General features: G+C 40.4%; 1 protein-coding gene across 1 annotated transcript; it reads left to right on the top strand.

Annotated features, from left to right (window-relative positions):
• The first annotated feature begins 3,422 nt into the window (after nt 1–3,422).
• On the top strand, nt 3,423–15,387 carry LOC112115846 (pre-mRNA-splicing factor 38B). Its single transcript, XM_024213041.2, has 6 exons — nt 3,423–3,811; nt 9,320–9,388; nt 9,717–9,868; nt 9,952–10,012; nt 12,761–12,984; nt 13,295–15,387. The coding sequence occupies exons 1-6, from the start codon at nt 3,527–3,529 to the stop codon at nt 14,139–14,141; spliced, it is 1,638 nt and encodes a 545-aa protein (XP_024068809.1). The 5' UTR covers nt 3,423–3,526; the 3' UTR covers nt 14,142–15,387.
• The last annotated feature ends 3,689 nt before the right edge of the window (nt 15,388–19,076 follow it).

Below are 19,076 nucleotides of genomic sequence, written 5' to 3'. Positions count from 1 at the left end.
AGGAGACAAACGGTCGCTCCCGGTCAGAGCCCCATACATGCCACTTCTATGATCAGCTGCATGGCATTGTATGGGGGGGGACCCTACCACTACCCCACCACTGTCTGTGGACAACTGCAAGGGGGGAGTCTCACGCAACAGGGAGGAGGATTTTGTGGATAAGGAAGAGGAGGAGGAGGAGAATGCGCAGCAGGCAAGCAGAGAATCCATTCTCCCTGGCAGCTAGGACCTTTTCATCACCCTGGAGCCAATACCCTCCCAAGGCAGCTCCCCGAACCCTGAAGCCGGAGAAGGCACCTCTGGTGAGTGCACATTTGTAACTACACTACAGGGTTTAAAAGCAATTGTGTTTAATGTTTGATTTGCCCTGAAGACTTGGGATGCATTCCCGGCCAGTACAGCTACTGGAAAAGTCTGTTAATGTGTCTGGGGATGGAGCGGGAATCCTCCAGGGACATCTCCATGAAGCTCTCCTGGAGGTACTTTGAAAGCCTTTGCAGAAGGTTTCTGGGGAGGGCTGCCTTATTTCATCCTCCACAGTAGGACACTTTACCACGCCAAGCCAGTAGCAAGTAGTCTGGAATCATTGCAGCACAAAGCATGGCAGCAAATGGTCCTGGGTTTTGGTCGCATTCAAGCAACATTTGGTTTATATCTTTCTGTGTTAGCCTCAGGAGAGTGATATCATTCATGGTTACTTGGTTGAAACAGAGGAATTTTTGTAAGGGAACAGTAAAAGGACCCCGTTCATGCTGGGCTGTTTGCGCTTGGCTAAAAGGGATAATCCCAGAGAATAGCCACCTTTCCCGGCCATCCCACACTGATGTCGGTGAAACGTCCCTTGTGATCCACCAGTGCTTGCAGCACCATTGAGAAGTACCCCTTGCGGTTTACGTACTGGTTGGCAAGGTGGTCCGGTGCCAAGATAGCGATATGTGTTCCGTCTGTCGCTCCACCACAGTTAGGGAACCCCATTGCAGCAAAGCCATCCACTATGACCTGCACATTTCCCAGAGTCACTACCCTTGCTAGCAGAAGGTTAGTGTTTGCCTTGGCTACTTGGATCACAGCCCCACAGTAGATTTGCTCACTCCATATTGATTCCCAACTGACAGGTAGCAGTCGTTGCAAGCTTCCACAGGCCTATCACCACTCACTTCTCAACTGTCAGCAGCTCTCATCTTGGTATTCCTGCGCTTCAGGGTGGGGGAAAGCAACTCACAAAGTTCCAGGAAAGTGGCCTTATGCATGCAAAAGTTTCACAGCCACTGGGAATCATCCCATACCTGCAACACTATGTGGTCCCACCAGTCTGTGCTTGTTTGCTGGGCCCAGAAGCGGTGTTCCACTGTATCAACCTGCCCCACTGCCGCCATGATGTCCCAATTGCCACATCCCGTGCTTTCAGGAACGTCTGTGTCCATGTCCTCCACACAATCGTCCTCGTGCTGGCAGCTCGTAGCCAGGTTCTGCACATACTGCAGGATAATGCGTGAGGTGTTTACTATGCTCACAACAGCAGCGGTGAGCTGAGCGGGCTCTATGCTTGCCGTGCTATGGCGTTTGCACGGGTAACCCAGGAAAAAAGGCGCAAAATGATTGTCTGCCGTTGCTTTCACAGAGGGAGGGAGGGCGGGGAGGCTGACGACATGTACCCAAAACCACCCGCAATAATGTTTTTGCCCCATCAGGCATTGGGAGCTTAACCCAGAATTCCAATGGGCAGCGGAGACTGCGGGGACTGTGGAATAGTTACCCACAGTGCACCGCTCCATGAGTCGATGCTAGCCATGGTATTGAGGACGCACTCCGCCGAGTTAATGCACTTAGTGGGGATATACACAATCGATTGTATAAAATCGCTTTCTAAAGATTGACTTCTATAAAATCGACCTAATTTTGTAGTGTAGACATACCCTAAGGCTTTTGATACTGTCTTGCTTGACTTTCTCACATACAACCTAGCCGGAGCTACTATAAGGTGGGTGCACAACTGGTTGGAAAACCGTTCCCAGAGAGTAGTTATCAGTGGTTCACAGGCAAGCTGTTGGGCATATTAAGTGGGGTCCCGCAGGGACCAGTTCTGTTCAATATCTTCATCAATGATTTAGATAATGGCATTGACAGTACACTTATAAAGTTTGCAGACAATACCAAGCTGGGAGGGGTTGCAAGTGCTTTGGAAGATAGGATTAAAATTCAAAATGTGTGAATGTTAATACTTAGTCCTGCCTTTAGTGTAGGAGACTGGACTAGAAGAACTCTCAAGGTCCTTCCAGGCCTACACGTCTATAATTCTTTCTTTCTATCCTTAAGTATAGTAGTAGAAACTTTTTCTGGAGGAAAAGATATTCCTAAATATTTCTGCTCATTTTTAAATTTAGCAGCATGAAATATTTCTAATTATCCTTTTTAATATTATTTCACAGAAAACACTAAGCTAAATAATTTGGCTACAAGAGTCAATATCAGACAATTGTCAGGCTAGACTAGAGAGGTTTCATATTTTTAGACTCTAAATCTAATCCTGCAGTCACTTGTACACACTGCTCTTGTTGAAAATGATATCTGCATGAGATAGAAGTGCAGAATGAGACCTTGGTATCCCAGTTCATTCAGATGTAGCACAACACATAGATGCTGGAACTAGAAGTGCTGTGGGTGCAGCAGCACTCCTTAGTTTGAAGGGGTTCCTATCATGTACGGGGTTTACAGTTTTGTTCCATGACTTTCAGCACCCCCACTATAAAACTGTTCTAGCACCTATGGCACCAGGTTTTATATATTCTCATTCCACTAGCGTCTGTTATTTTATATTTTTACGGCTACGTACCCGAAGCTGGTAATTTCCAAATGTGCTACTCTATTACAGTTTGTGGACCTAATTTATTAGAGGCTGCTATTAACAGGAAGCTTTCAGTTTAAAGGATTTTGGTTAGCAGTCCTTTTCATGGAATTATGTCCTAAAACCCCCAAGAGAGAATTTATTTCCCATTTGTTGTAGCCCTGACTTCAGTGTGTGCTCTCCACTGGTGCCAGAAGCAGGGGCTCATAGCTCTTCAGCCAGTTTGTTCTTAGGATAGGCCCAAGCTGCATGAGACACGTCCCAGGCCGCAGAAAATCATTTCCTGCCAAGCTGGTTTCAAGCAAACGAAATTACTGCACAGCCCCAAAGAAAGCGACGGTTAAGGAGCGGGGAGAGACCCCGCCTTACGGATCCTCTGCCCGCGGCGAGTAGGGGCCCCGGGAATCACTCGTCTCCCTGAGCAGAAGGGGCCCTAATTCTCAGCACAGGGAAACGGCGCCATCCCAGGTCTCTCAGAACCGGGGGTTTCTGGGGCCATAGCGGCCGGGTCGGTGCGATTGGTCGGCGGTGCGGTCGGTCCCGGAAGACGAACTCGTCACTTCCGCAGGGCCCGCCATCTTGTTGGCAGTTAGTGGAGACAGCGCCCGGCTCGGCCACTCGCCTTTCGGTGCAGCGAGTCAGTCCCCCGCCCCGGCCGGAGCACTGAGCCGCCGTGGCACAATGGCCAACAATAGCCCCGCGGTAGGCGCCGGCAACTGCCAGCAGCAGCAGGCGGCCCAGCACCAGGCCGGATCCGTCCCGCCGGCCCAGCCGCCGCTCCAGAGCGGGGCCCCCAAACCGGCGGCCTCGGGCAAGCAGGGCAACGTGCTGCCGCTGTGGGGGAACGAGAAGACCATGAACCTGAACCCCATGATCCTCACCAACATCCTCTCCTCGCCCTACTTCAAGGTGCAGCTCTACGAGCTCAAGACCTACCACGAGGTGGTGGACGAGATCTACTTCAAGGTGAGGCCAGCGGGGGCGGGGAGGGCCCATCGTGGAAGTGGCTTGGGGCCCGGGCCGGCTGGCTGCCCCCGAGGCCTTCCCCCTGGTCTGCGTGCTGCCCGTTTCCTTCGGGGGAGCGGGTCTGGTGTGGGACTGGGGGCGCTTCCGGCCTGCGGGTTCCTCCCTGCACGCCCTCGCTCCCGGTGGCGGGGTCCCCTTGTCCTTTATCTCGGCCCTGCAGTGAGCGGCATCCTCCTTCCCTGCGCTTGGGCAGGGGCTGCCTCCTGCGCCTAGCCGGGCTCAGTGGCGCGGCCCCCGCGAGAGCGAGTGGAGCGTTCCGGTGCTGAGCGGAACGGTGGGCGCGGGGGCTGTGTCAGCGCTGCGGGGATGAAATGGCCGCTCGCAGCCTCTCCTCAGGGCCCTGGGCGCGGGGATCCGCGGTCTTCCCGCACAAGGGCGCGTGGAGCCGAGTCAGTGAACACGGTGAGTAGGAGGCTGTAAAAACCATATGCAGCGGTTGAAGCACGAGCGTACGTCTCCGAAAGGGAGCCTGTCTGCTCAGTGCGCAGAGCATAGGAATCTCCTCAATTTGTGCCCCTTTTCCAGGGGGCATGGCCAGCCCCCACCACCTAGCGATTGCTAGGACGTTGTACTGTTGGGGTGTAAAAGGGATGGCGGTGCCAGTCAACGGTCCCAGTAGGAGCTTGCATGCGGCCTTCCTTTCCAGTTAGAGATTGGGGCATCCAGGTATTGAAACGAGATCAGATTATAGTGCTGCTGTTGGCATTAGTCTGGCTGTGCTGGGGAGATAAATGAACTCCTCGGTGCATCCTTGTCTCAGTTCTTGTTTCGTTAGCAGGATTGAATCAGTCTTGCTGCGAGGCTTCCATCAAGCCAGGGTACCAGGTAGAGGTATGCAAAATTAATGCTCATCAACACAATTACATGCATTGTCCTGCTAATGTGTACAAGTTTAGGGTTATTTAGGCCGTTGTTTTCAATCATTTGTACTCTGGAAAATATTGACACTCTTTTGGCGTGTATTGACCCTACTCCTCAGTTCCGTTGTCACTATAAATATAGTACTTTCTTGTTTGGCTTAAAATATTATTCATGGGTAAGTTCATTGCTTAAAGAATAGTGTTCTCGAGTGATTCTGTAATAATAGCTGTGTGGGATTCCATGTTTGTGTGTCGATTATTTCTGTATCAGGTTTGCTCAGTTTACTGGTTAAAGAGGATGGCATTTTTCCCTAAATGCTAGAGTGCTGTTAACTCAACCTAGTCTCTTGAGAGTCAAGATGGACTCTTTCCTTATCATGCATAATTTCCAGTAACACAGATTCTGGAGGCCAGATTATTGTTCCCAATTACATGTGTTACTCATTACAGTCAGTGAGATTGCATAGGAATAATCAAATGGGATTCAATAAACAATCCTGTTGATGCTAAAGAAGTAACAGAGCCCATTTCACTTTCCTAGAGCTGTGTTGAAAAGTGTAGGACTAATAGAAGTGGAAGGATGTAAAGACTATTTTTGTCACCTACATTGAGATTAAATACTGAATAGCATATCTGGAATGAGAAGGTGTTGTTTTACATAGTCACATTTTAGATATATTCCAAAATATTTTAAAATTAGTACATATAAATTGCTTTGTACTAAATTAAATACTCTCTAAAGTTTAATTAGGGTAGTTGAAATAGTTTGCATATTCATGTTGAAAAGCAGTGTGTTCTGTAGTTTTGGACCCTTGGTGGTTATTTAACTTAAATCTGTGAAAACCTTTAAAGGAAATAATATTTTCCATTCTTCTTTCAATAAAAATGTCTAGTAGATTAATTTGACACACAGAAATGGTACTCCTGATATTTAAAAATATTTAGATGTTTATGGCATAGAGGTTCTTAGTTGGATTGAAACTAACAGAATTCTTACCTGGCATTTACATGTAAAGTGGGTGTGATTAAAAAGAATGTTTTTTGTGGATGAGACACTGGGGCGCAGTAGATTGAGTGCAAAATATTTGGATTTAATTCTCTGCTTTGTCACACACTTTCTGAGTAATAGTGGTCAAATCACTTATGGCCCCATTTTTCAAAAGAGTTCTATTCCCATTTTGGCACCAAAATAGTCAAATTTTTATGATTTCATCATGTTGGGTGCTGAGCTATTGGCAAAACTGACCTGCTGTCACGCTCTGAACTACTGGCTGTTGAGCACTACTCAAAATCTGGCCTCTGTTTAGATGCCCGAATTAGTTAATTTTAAAATCTATCCCCTAATATGTGTGTGTTTCAGTTCCGCTCTCTAAACTGGTGCACTTCCTTTCTCCTACTGTTTTACACAATTAGGTACTGATCCTGCACACACTCAACTTTAGGCACTCTGAGTGGTCCCATCAAGTTAAGCACATGCATCAGGATCTGGACTGTCTCCTATTACATGTTTGTACAATACCTAGCACAACAGGGCCCTAGTTTTGGTTGGGGCCATTAGCCACTTCTGTAATACAAATCAAATTTGAAGAACATCTTTTTGTGTTCAGTGTTTATTATTTGGTTCTTGTCCTTTGACTGAAAAAAGAACTACTTTATTCAGCCCATTAGTGCCTTGCTGTGTGAGATAAAAGGTACAATTCACAATGAATAATATGAAATATTCTTTCAGTATAATTTATATGGTACTTGGTATTTCTGAGCTCTTCAAATGTGCTGCTGGTAGTATGTAGGATGTATGTGATAAAGCAGGTTGAATGGGTTTCCATATTATTGGTATGAGACAAGTTCACATTTTTAGCAAGATGGCTACTGTCAACAGTAATTTAGCTGTTTGACTGTAAGATAAACCTTGGACTACTTCATTGGATTTCAGCATGCTTTATGCATGTATTCAAAGTTTTATTTCACAGGTTCTCTTAAATAATTCTGAGTAGGGCTGTTGATTTAATCATAGTTAACTCGTGATTAATTCAAAAAAGTTAATTGTGATTAATCACACTGTTAATTGCATACCAATTGAAATTTATTAAATATTTTTGGATGTTTTTCTACATTTTTCAAATGTATTGATTTATATTACAACACAGAATACAAAGTGTACAGTGCTCACTTTGTTATTTTTGATTACAAATAAACAAGATATTTGCACAAATAAACAAAAGAAATGTATTAGGTGAACTGAAAAATACTAAGTACGGAAGTGCAATCAATCTCTTTATCATGAAAGTGCAACTTACAGATGTAGGGTTTTTTGTTACATAACTTCACTCAAAAACAAAACAATGTAAAACTTTAGAGCCTACACGTCCAATTAGTCCTACTTCTTGTTCAGCCAATCGCTCAAACAAGTTTGTTTACATTTGCAGAAGAAAATGCTGCCTGCTTCTTGTTCACATTGTCACCTGAAAGTGAGAACAGGCGTTTGCATGGCACTATTGTAGCCGGCATTGAAAGATATTTACGTGCCAGATGCAATAAAGATTCATATATCTCTTGATGCTTCAACCACCATTCCAGAGGACATGCGTCCATGCTGATGACAGGTTCTGATCAATAACTATCCAAAGCAGTGCAGACTGATGCATTTTCATCATCTAAGTCAGATACCACCAACAGAGGATTGATTTTTTTTTTTAATTTTATTATTATTTTTTTTGGTGGTTCGGGTTCTGTAGTTTCCGCATCAGTGTTGCTGTTTTAAGACTTCTAAAAGCATGCTCCACACCTCATCCCTCTCAGATTTTGGAAGGCACTTCAGATTCTTAAATCTTGGATCAGCTGCTTTAGAAGTTTTACAATTGGTATCTTCTTTGTGTTTTGTCAAATTTGCAGTAAAAGTGTTCTTAAAACGAACAACATGTGCTGGGTCATCATCTGAGACTGCTATAATATGAAATATATGGCAGAATGAAGGTAAAACAGCAGGAAACATACAATACTCCCCCAAGGAGTTCAGTCACAAATTTAATTAACTTTTTTTTCTAAACGAGCGTCATCAGCATGGAAGCATGTTCTCTGAAACAATGGCCGAAGCATGAAGAGGCATATGAATCTTTAGCGTATCTGGCACATAAATATCCTTCGATGCCGGCTACAATAGTGCCATGCAAATGCCTGTTCTCACTTTCAGGTGACATTGTAAACAAGAAGCAGACAGCATTATCTTCTGCAAATGTAAACAAACTTGTTTGAGCGATTGGCTGAACAAGAAGTAGGACTAATTGGACGTGTAGGCTCTAAAGTTTTACATTGTTTTTTGAGTGAAGTTATGTAACAAAAAAAACCCCTACATCTGTAAGTTGCACTTTCATGATAAAGAGATTACACCTCAGTACTTGTATTAGGTGAATTGAAAAATACTATTTCTTTTTTTTTTTACAGTGCAAATATTCGTAATAAATATAAAGTGAGCACTGTACACTTTGTATTCTGTGTTGTAATTGAAATAAATATTTGAAAATATAGAAAACATCCCAAAATATTTAAATAAATGGTATTCTATTGTTTAAAAGCGTGATTAATCGCGATTAATTTTTTAAATCACTTGACAACCCTAATTCTGAAGTGTAAAGTGAAGTAAAATTTTACCATTTTATATTTGGACTCGAGCATTACACAGCATCAGTGTAAGACCAGTGGATTTTTGTCTTCCAGTTTCTGAACCAGGTAGTGAAACTGACCCATATTAAATTGATGAGTTTATAAAATTTACATACCTGTGTAATCAAGTGATTACTTCCTCCTCTATGGATTGCTCAGTTTCTAATGTAACTTGAGCAGATCTTTGTGTCTGACTCTCATTACAAGAGTCCAAGGCTGGTATTGGTCAACATAGTTCTAGCACTGATCATCTAATCTTGTTTTAAGATGTACTTGAACTATGCTAAAACCCTTCATAAAACTAAATCTGCCATTATTGTTTAGTATGCAGAGCAGGTCGTTATCTGAGAGAATCATCACAATCTACAAAAAAGCCATTAGCTTTTTAGATTAAAATATTACAGTTCATAGTTGTTTTTTCTCATTGTCTTAGATTTAGGTTATAACGAGGAGAGAATAAGAAAATATTAATCTCTTATTAAACTGCGTAAGTAGTGGAGTATGTACCCCATAGTCATGTGCAGTAAGTACCACAGACTAAAATGCTCTATTAACAAGCATAATGCTAATAGTATGTTTAAGTGGAATTAGTCAGCATTGACCATAGTAATGATTGTTTTTATCCCCAGATAAATACTTGGGGGAGACTGCAGTGCAATATAAAAACAGTTACTTACTTTGACTTTTTTTTTTTTTTAAGCTTTTAAGGAAAGATTATTAAAATCTTGAGTAACGTTTGTTTGCTGAAGTATCCAGCTTGCCTTTAATTTGGTATGCATTGATGAGACCTACTGAAAATTGGTTTAGGACATTTTTTTATGAACTTAACTGTATTTATTTGGGCACGTGATGATTGTTTTATGTACTTGTAGATAATCTGTGAAGCTAAATATGATGGCTGTGATAGTAATCTTTTTTGCACTTTCAGGTTACACATGTTGAACCATGGGAGAAAGGGAGCAGAAAAACAGCAGGACAGACAGGGATGTGCGGAGGGGTAAGTAGAAGTACGTGCCTTCCTTAATACTTTTGTGTGGTAAATAATCACCTGTATAATCACCTGTGAAATGTCCCAGTCTTGTCTACACATGAGACTTGAGTATTGGATCAGAATGTAGATGACAAATTTCCAAATTACAGAGGACTGAGATACCCCCTTTGACTCTGAAGGATGTGAGTTTGGGGAGGCAAGCAGTAATAGTCTTGCTTTTCTCCAATGGAAAAGCTTCATTCTTTTTAGGTTCTTCTGCCACTGAAAATCTGGAGTAATATTTTGGCGACTGGCTATGTTAAACATCTGGTATATCTTTTTTCTGTCACTAAAGGTGCGAGGTGTTGGAACTGGAGGAATTGTGTCTACAGCTTTTTGCCTGCTATACAAATTATTTACTCTAAAACTCACTCGTAAGCAAGTGATGGGCCTCATTACACACACAGATTCTCCGTACATTAGGGCTCTTGGATTTATGTATATTAGGTGAGTAGCAATGTATTTAACTATAAACTAGTTTAATACACAGAAAATTGTATTAAATTTACACATTCTCTTTGTACTTCAAGGTACACACAGCCTCCTACTGATCTATGGGACTGGTTTGAATCGTTCCTTGATGATGAAGAGGTATGTCGGCGAGGGTAATACTTTGTTTTCTTTTGTTTCCTTTCATGCTGCTTTTTTAGATTAAAAATGTTGATACATTTTCCTGTAGTTTGAGCATCTTCAAGTTGTGATTTTCTTTTAATTTAATTACATTAATAGATTAATGTGGGGAGTAGGTCTGATCTGGAAACAAACTTTGTTTTTTGTTATCAAAAGATTTAATTGAATTTTCCACTGGCTAAGACTAATGATTGTTTTAAACTTATGACATATGTTAGAAACTGATGTGAAAAAAGTTTAAATAAATTCTTTAAGGTGAGACCTTTGGGCTGCATAGTGTTGTCTCTAATGGCTTTATACTCTATACTGTTACACCTTTTTTAAAAAAGGGGGAGAGAAAAGGATATGTTAAACAGATCACAATAAATAAGAGTTTATGGCCAGGACTTTCAAAAATGCTTTTGAAAGATTAGGCTCCTAAATGTATGTATTGTGTATTATTGAAAAAATTAATCTTGTACTTCGGATGGAGAGAGGTGTGTGATTGGGATCAACCATTTTACAGCAAAACTTTATCGGCTCATTTCTGTGGCTATTATATCCCAAGTCACTAGAAACTAAACTTCACTAACCAGAAGCGAACAGCTTAATTACTGGGTAGGATGGTGCCACCTGTACTTGTCTGATGAACATTCCTGTTGATCCATGGAGTAACAAGAGGCAATTTTAAGTGCTAAGTTCCGAACTCCTTCAGTCAAACGGATTGCATTATTATGCAGTAGGGAGGGAGAATGAGAAAATAGTGTGTTATGGGAATTATTGTTGTCCCTTATCCCCAAATTCCTAGCTAGAAAAATTGAGTGGGAGCATATGTAACACATTTCTAGGGTTAGAGGATTGAAATACACAATCCTCAAATTGCAGTAATATGTAGTATTTACTGAGTTTGAGTCTTAAGTTATTTACTAGATTTAAGAACATATTTTCCTTGACTGGTTGAGACTAACACCCTGTATTACAAGAAATATCAAACTTCATGTTTACAGGAAAGCCCTATTTTTAATAAAAATGCAGTGTAATACATACGCATGACTACAACACAGTATATTTATTTTACACAGCTACTTTCATACTAAGCATCAAATACAGTACAAAGGAGACATTTGTTAATCCAGGTAAACCTGTGTTATTGTATATTTGTAATGTGCTCAAAATATTCCTTAATTAAGAATTCAGTTGTGGGGTGATTTCATAATTAATAGTTAGCATCCCCCCCCCCAAGTGGGTGCTACTTTAATTCTTGGATGTGAACATTAACTATATTTCTATAAAGTGCTGCCCTGTAACTTTTTTGGGGGAGGCTTCAATTCCAGTGTCCTACAAGCTACTTAATTCATAGGACAAGTTGAACAAGAAAATGAGTGAACTTGCAGGCCTTAATTGGTGTCTTTACTATTAAAGGCCCTACTTTTAGTTTATACATATGACATACTACACAATTTTTGCTCTAATATTTTGAATAGCAGCATACATTCATGTCTCCTATCTCTCCAAACTGTATGTTAGAGGAAGCATTAGAAGCAGTCTTTCTCTGCTGCTTCCCCAGGACTTCTTTATGTAGGAGGAAGTGCTTACAGCTGGTTCATATGCATTTTTTTGCCAATGTTGCACAAACTCATTTAAAGATACGGTAAACATTTATAAGAAGGATAATTTTAACCTCAAGTTTTTTCTCTAGTCCATAAATCTAATATGTTGAAGCTGTTCAACATTGTCACACTTTCCTGTAACAGAAGGCCTCTTTCTGTTCCACGGTTATTTTTCTAAATGCTTCTAATGTTTGTTCTGTTTAACCATGTAGATACTCGCGAGGTGCTACATTTAAGCTAACTCATTGTTTTCTTCTTTAGATCTCTGTGCAACGATTATATTTGGAAATACTGTATATCTGAACACTTAAATGTGTGTGAGTGCAAGCAGTTTTACATTTAGATTTTCTCTTCATGTTTAGATAACAAATCTCACTTTCCTTGTGTGCTTGCACTATAGGTTTGGGACTTGACAATAGCTGACTAACATGTCCTGAGCTGTGAGAGGGCATAGCAAGAAGGCCTTCATGCGGTAATGACCCTTTTCAGAGACAATGGTCATCATGGATTATGCGTTTCCAATTATTTGTTCATTTATTTATTTTTTTACATATTTCTAAATTAGAAACCTCACTGCTTCATGGCAGTTGGTTTGCTATTGCTTCCAATTTTGTTAGGACGCCATTTTGTATTACAACTTTCTATATGATCATTTGTAGACAGGAAATGAAGTAGTTCTTATGTGGATAGGCCACAGTGTTGGCTATCACTATGTACAGTCATGCACCCATAAAATGAGGTATTAAATATAGTCTTACAAAGAAATTCTCAGTTTTGTAGCATTTAAATAAGATACAAGATCATATCATTCAACTAGACAGAGTAAGAGGATTACACCTTAATCTGTTCATTGAGACAGTCCCTTAACATCCAGATGGCTGCAGGCTTTCTATGGACCTGCATGCATGTGTATTAAGTCCCACTCCCTATCTGTAACATTTATTGCCAAATCCAAAGGGTACAAGAATTGGAATTTTTTCAAGAACATTTATTAAAGTGTGAAACAAGTAAATTTTCATAATTATGAGACTTCAAGATGGCAATAAATATATCAGCATTTGTTTAAATTAAGCAAAGAACTTTTTTGACGGTCAGGATATTTTTTCTTTGTGTTTTGTAGGACCTGGATGTGAAGGCAGGTGGGGGTTGTGTTATGACCATTGGGGAGATGCTTCGTTCCTTTCTTACTAAGCTCGAATGGTTTTCAACATTGTTTCCAAGAATTCCTGTGCCAGTCCAGAAAAACATTGATCAGCAAATAAAAACCAGACCTAGAAAAATCAAGAAGGATGCCAAGGAGGGAGTGGAAGAAGTAGACCGACATGCAGAGCGTAGACGTTCAAGGTTATACATTCTTTTCAAAATAGTGCAATTGTAAAAGCCAATATCTAGTGCCTTACACTCTGTATTATCAGAAAAAATAGTGTCCTACCTTTGCTGGGACAACTAATGATTCTAAACCAATCAATCAAAAGAGTTGATTGATGGTAATACTAATGAATAAACTAATGAAATGATATTGAAATAAATGTGTAATGTTTGGCAATTAAGGCTAGCATGTGGAACGTGAAGATTCATAAAACACAATCTGGAAAAATCCAGAGAGCTCATTGTTAAAAATTTCAACTTGTAAATCCCTTTATTTTTCATGTAGGTCTCCAAGAAGGTCTGTGAGCCCCAGGAGGTCTCCTAGAAGATCCAGAAGCAGAAGTCATCATCGGGAAGGCCATGGATCATCTAGTTTTGATAGAGAACTAGAACGGGAGAGAGAACGGCAGAGATTAGAACGTGAAGCTAAGGAGAAAGAAAAAGAAAGGCGAAGATCACGAAGTACTGATCGTGCATTAGAGCGGAGGCGAAGCAGAAGCAGAGAGAGACACAGAAGCCGTAGTCGAAGTCGTGATAGAAAGGGAGATAGAAGAGACAGGGATAGAGAGCGGGAGAAAGAAAATGAACGAAGCAGGAAAAAAGATAGAGACTATGACAAGGAAAAGGGTAATGAAAGAGAGAGATCGAGGGAACGGTCAAAAGACAGGAAAAGTAAGGGTGAAATAGAAGAGAAAAGACACAAAGATGACAAGGATGAAAAGAAGCACAGGGATGATAAGAAAGATTCCAAAAAAGACAGAAAACATAGCAGAAGCCGAAGCAGGGAGAGGAAGCACAGGAGTAGGAGTAGAAGTAAGAATACAGGTAAGCACAGTAGAAGCAGGAGCAAGGAGAAATTAAGTAAACATAAAAATGAAAGTAAAGATAAATCAAATAAACGAAGTAGAAGTGGAAGCAGAGGAAGAACCGATAGTGTTGAAAAGTCCAGAAAACGAGACCACAGTCCCAGCAAAGAGAGATCCCGAAAGCGTAGTAGAAGCAAAGAACGATCCCTTAAACATGATCACAGTGATAGCAAGGACCATTCAGACAAACATGATCGTAGAAGGAGCCAAAGTACAGAACGAGAGAGCCAAGAAAAGCAACATAAAAACAAAGATGAGACTGTGTGAACTCAATGAAAAGTGGATCACATTGAATCCTATAAATCTTTGATTAAATCCTGCTTATTTTTTTCTTAAAGTTGAGATTGTGCAGTAGTTGAGCACTCTTTTTTCAACCTCCCTCTAGGCTGCAGATTGTCATTTCCTATGTTGGGTAGGGAAGTGCCTTTGTAATCCCATTTGATGCATTGATGGTTTCAACCCATGTGTTTAGTTTAATTCATAATGCAAAGATTGTTCTTGCGTTTTTATTGTTCAAATGTTTCTCAAATGTACAGTCTGTACATATGTCCTGAAAATGTTTTAATTCCTTTGGTATGGTTGCCATGTTGGTTAAATTTGTATAAGGCAATAAACTGCCACTAATTCTACTTTTGTTTTGTAGATGTGGAATTATGGTTTATATCTAGAAATTAGCATGGCTGTGCTTTGCATAATAGTATGACAGAAGCTTTGGGGGTGGGTCTTGATTGTGTATTATAGCTCAAATATTTATGTGCATATGATGTACATAAGGGCTGAAGATTTAGAATTAACTTGTGTCCATTGTATCTACTGTCTTAGAAAGCTTTTTAAAATGTATTATGTTTTAATCCCCAACAAAGTGTTATATTCAGAGTAGGTTTTCAAGCAGGTAGCAATTTTTAATGCAGGGATTTAGATTATGCTGTGGCTTATTTAGTAACCCTCTTAGAAATGCTACCTCAGAGGGACACTGTTAAGGTTGGTAGGCGTGTACCATAACTACCTATGCATTTTTTCTTACTTGTTTAAAAAGTCCATGTAAATTTGCTCTTCTTTTCAACACTTTCTTCAGTTTGTTTTGATTATAAAAAATCAGTGCTGTCAACCTGTCACTCATCATAATCCTAGGCTAACAAAGGTGTGTGAGAATGGAGGAGGGAGGGAGGAAGGAGAATTTTTGCCAAGAAACAGATTTGAGTTTCAGGCTTCCAAAGCATTTTTATAAATGAAAAACATTTAAAATAAGAAATACCTTGATAGTGTCCTTTTTTAATTCATAATGTTTTCTACAAATAGTAAAGATTGCTGTTCAGAGCTGAAAATTTCATCTCCAGCAGTGGGAAAAGTAAATAAGTTTTTAAAACAGATTAGCTAGTAGGAGGTAATACCAAAATGCACTATTGAAAAACCATATAATAAAAGTCCAGTTCTGCTTGATAGGTTGTTCTGATGACTTGTATATTGAGTGAGGAGAACCATCGGTCTGGAATAAACACTGGATTAACACCTTTGTGCTGGGTGTCAGCTTTTCCCCGTATTGAAAAGCTGTGTGTGTGGATTTCTTTGCCTTGATCTAAAGGGAAATGATACTATGTATGGACCAGGACTTCAAAGTAATAGGTCAACATATAAAGACTAACCTGGTTAACTCAGGGCTTAAGGCTGAAATGTGGATCATTTGTGGTTTGAGTGACGTGAAGGTGAAATAAATTGAGGTTTGTGTCATCCCTCTCTTCCCCCCCCCCCCTTTTTGCTTTTGTATGATGTAGCACTTCTAGGTATTAAGTTTAAACAAGTGTTTAATACAATCACTTTCCCTCTCCTGTTCTTACTTTCATAGTATATGTCAATAAATCTAGTTAAGTTAATTTACTGTAGTAAAACAACTTTCTAATTGTCTCTGATCTTGCAGAATAAATAGCGAGTGCCTGAATTACTAAGGCAAAAAGAAAATATTTTGGAGGGGGAAAAAATCAGCTCATTTCTGTATTAAAGAAGCAATGGTAGCACAAGCTCAGTTTCTTCCCCCTCCTCCATCACCTTTAATTCTAAATGTATTGTTAATCTTCCTGGTTTTCCCTCCAGCAGTAGAAAAACTTACGTGATTTTTAAATCGATAGGTAATTGAGTTTGAAATCTGAGTTTGGGGAGAAACTTGTATGGGTGTAAGAGTATCCACTGCAATAGAAAACCCAGACTGCTGTTGCCATCTATCTTGTTCTCTTGCTTTAAAAACTACAAACAAACAAAACATTTGAGGCTTTTTATCAGAAAATGAATGTATAATCAGCATCTTATTCGCAATTTTGATTACTTTAGTTTCTACTTGTTTTATGGGGTGGGAGGGGCTAGCAACAACATCGATAGTTCAGATACTTGGCTTTAAATGATTGACTGCTACTCCTCTTTTGTAATGATCTCAGTCGTTGCCTGGTTCTTTGCAAAAAGTTTTACTTCTCTCGATGAATTGGATACGGGGCTTAGTAGATAAGTCTGTTAACACATCTTTCCATTTATTTTCCTCCTTGGCTGTGCTGATTGAGAACAGGTTTCTGTTGTTAACATTTGGTTAAATATTCCATTCAGTAATACAGACATGATGGATACTTCAGACAAATAAGTACATGCCCTGCTCTGTAGAGCTTACAGTCTGACTGGAGATATGGTGTAATGAATGAAAACAGCTCAGTGGTTTGAGCATTGGTCTGCTAAACCCAGGGTTGTGAGTTCAATCCTTGAGGGGGCCATTTAGGGATCTGGGGCAAAAATCTGTCTGGGGATTGGTCCTGCTTTGAGCAGGGGGTTAGACTAGCTGACCTGAGGTCCCTTCCAACCCTGATATTCTATGATTCTAAGTTAGAAAATAAGGAGACAGAGTTGCAAGGTTACATAGTTTAGTGAAAAACTGGTAACAGTGGGTGGTCAAGGAGCAGGTAGGCCTATGGTGTCTCTTCCACAACTCAGCCACTGCTGCCTTGCTCCTAATGTGCAGAACCCCTGTTGTAGTCCTGTAATTCTTCTGTGTAGATTCTCTCAATCATAGCGAGTTGGATAGTTTATATGGTGGATAAAAGTTGTGGATGGTTTGGCTGTAGCCATAAGTAAATAGTGGCTTAAGTTTCCAGAAGTGAAAACCTATGCTTTGTAATTTACAACACTGCATGCTGATTCATTGCCAGTGAATTACTATATCCTTTATATAACCATCAGCAGTAACAATCTGCCAGGTAAAAGTGAATAAAATCCTAAACTTTTGCTTTCAAGAGAACATGCAAATATACCCGAACTTCTAAAAGTGCAGCCTCACATATTCTTTCATTTTTCAGATTTTGGATTCACATTTTAATAGAGATTCTTATGGATAATCTCCCCTTTCACATGTGATCATAATCACCTTGTGCCAACTAAAGTTTGCTTGCATGGACAAATAAAGTGTATTTTAGTAGTCTTAATGATATTTAAGAGCTGTCACCCTCTGAGTCGGTTTGGCAGACCACCAGCAAATACAAGAAGACTATAGTTTGGCAATAGGTCTCAGCTGCCCTTTTGGTTGCTTAGCATATGAGAACACCAAGCATTACACTTAAATTCAGAATCTTGACCTGGCATGCCATACCATAGAACTTTTACTTTATTCATGCAAAAAGTATGTATCTGGGAGGATGGAAGTGAGAGAGAAAGTGATGTGCTGAGAAGCTTTCTGTTTTCATGACTTGATTCCCATGTGCTCAGAACCCTGTTTTTCAGTTGGCATCCCTGTGGCTGAAGAAAATCAGGAAGAATTCTCTAAGTCTGAGGTTGCTCTTTAACTGTCTAGTCTAGTGATTGGTGTCCAGTAATGATGGGGCATTTTCTCCTCTGAGAGTATCATCACACTGCTGTATACAATAATCATAGTATTTTTCAGTTAAAAATTCAGTGATTAGTGTGTTCTAAATGCCTAGAGTTAAATCCTTTAATGCAGTAATTGCTTATATGGGGCAAGTAGTACATTTCAAGCACTTGTTCCAGTAGATGAGATGCCACTTAATACAATGGTTAATGTAAATTGGGGAAAGGTATAGCAGTTGAACCCTTGCCAAACACTAGAACAGATAAACATACTACAAATAAATCCTGCCATCTTTTATGCAGTATTGTACCCTTTCCTGGTAAAACCTGTGGGGGAGAAAACGAATGAGGGCAATAAAATTATGCAAAGCAAATATGGTAGTGCTTCTGATTAATACCTCACTTAAAAGGGGAAAGGTTTTGGAAAATGTAGGTTCTGTGGTCTCCCAACCCAGCTGAACCCAAGGGAAGGTGGGGAATCAATTACAAGCCCACATTAATACCTAGTTCTTGTATAGCCATCTACAGACATCTCTTTGTGCCACCTTCCTGGCAGCATGACTCAAGGAAGTGTGTTGCCATTGGCCACATTAGCTAAGCCTTGGCTGTCCTGCTAGGTGTGGAATGGGACATAGCCAGTGTTAATTCCCACTACTTTTGTTTGTTGTATTTCAGCTGGCTTGGTAAATATCTGGAATATAAATTTTGTTTTTATTGGAGGACTTCTTGGGACATCTCAGAAGCATGTAGTGGGAGCTTACTCAACGTTTAGGGTGAGTGAGGGTTTGAAACCTTAAATCTCCCCCTCCAAGTGTATTTTAAATTGCTGTTAAAGGCAAATTGTCTTAAGGGGCTTGAATAAAGATCACTCCCATCAGGTTTCATTTTGTGTGTATTTATGATGCCCATATCCTATATTAGTTATCCCATTATCTGTAAACGATTCCAGACCCAGCAAAATTTCTGCTGTAACAAGGCAAGAAAAACCTTGTGTGTTTATACATTACTTGCACTTTGTGGTTCTTTATAATGTGGAGCAACAAGGAGCCAACTCTTGCTTAACTTATTCATGTGAATAGTGCTAAGTGAGCAGGATTTGTCCCACTGTCTGTACTCTAATCTTGGAAGTTTTGGCAGATGTTCAAATGTCTGGCTTCTTTAAACATCCCTCTTCCTCCTCCTCCCCCAATCTAGGTTAATGGTGTGGTGAGCCCTGCCAATTTTGTCTGGAAAGGCCTAGATTTTACAAAAATGAGCTGCATGGATGGAGCCCTGTGCCTGCACAGAACCCCACTGACTTCAGTGGGGCTCAGGTAATCTTGCAGTAGTGGGGCCTACTATAGCAAGAGGTTTTGCAGATGTATACTG

The sequence above is a fragment of the Terrapene carolina genome, unplaced genomic scaffold (genome assembly GCF_002925995.2).
Source record: "Terrapene carolina triunguis isolate 2854851 unplaced genomic scaffold, T_m_triunguis-2.0 Scaffold210, whole genome shotgun sequence".
Classification (NCBI taxonomy): Eukaryota; Metazoa; Chordata; order Testudines; family Emydidae; genus Terrapene; species Terrapene triunguis.
Note: the sequence above shows the minus strand (reverse complement) of the source record. Positions and strands in the feature narration are given on the sequence as shown.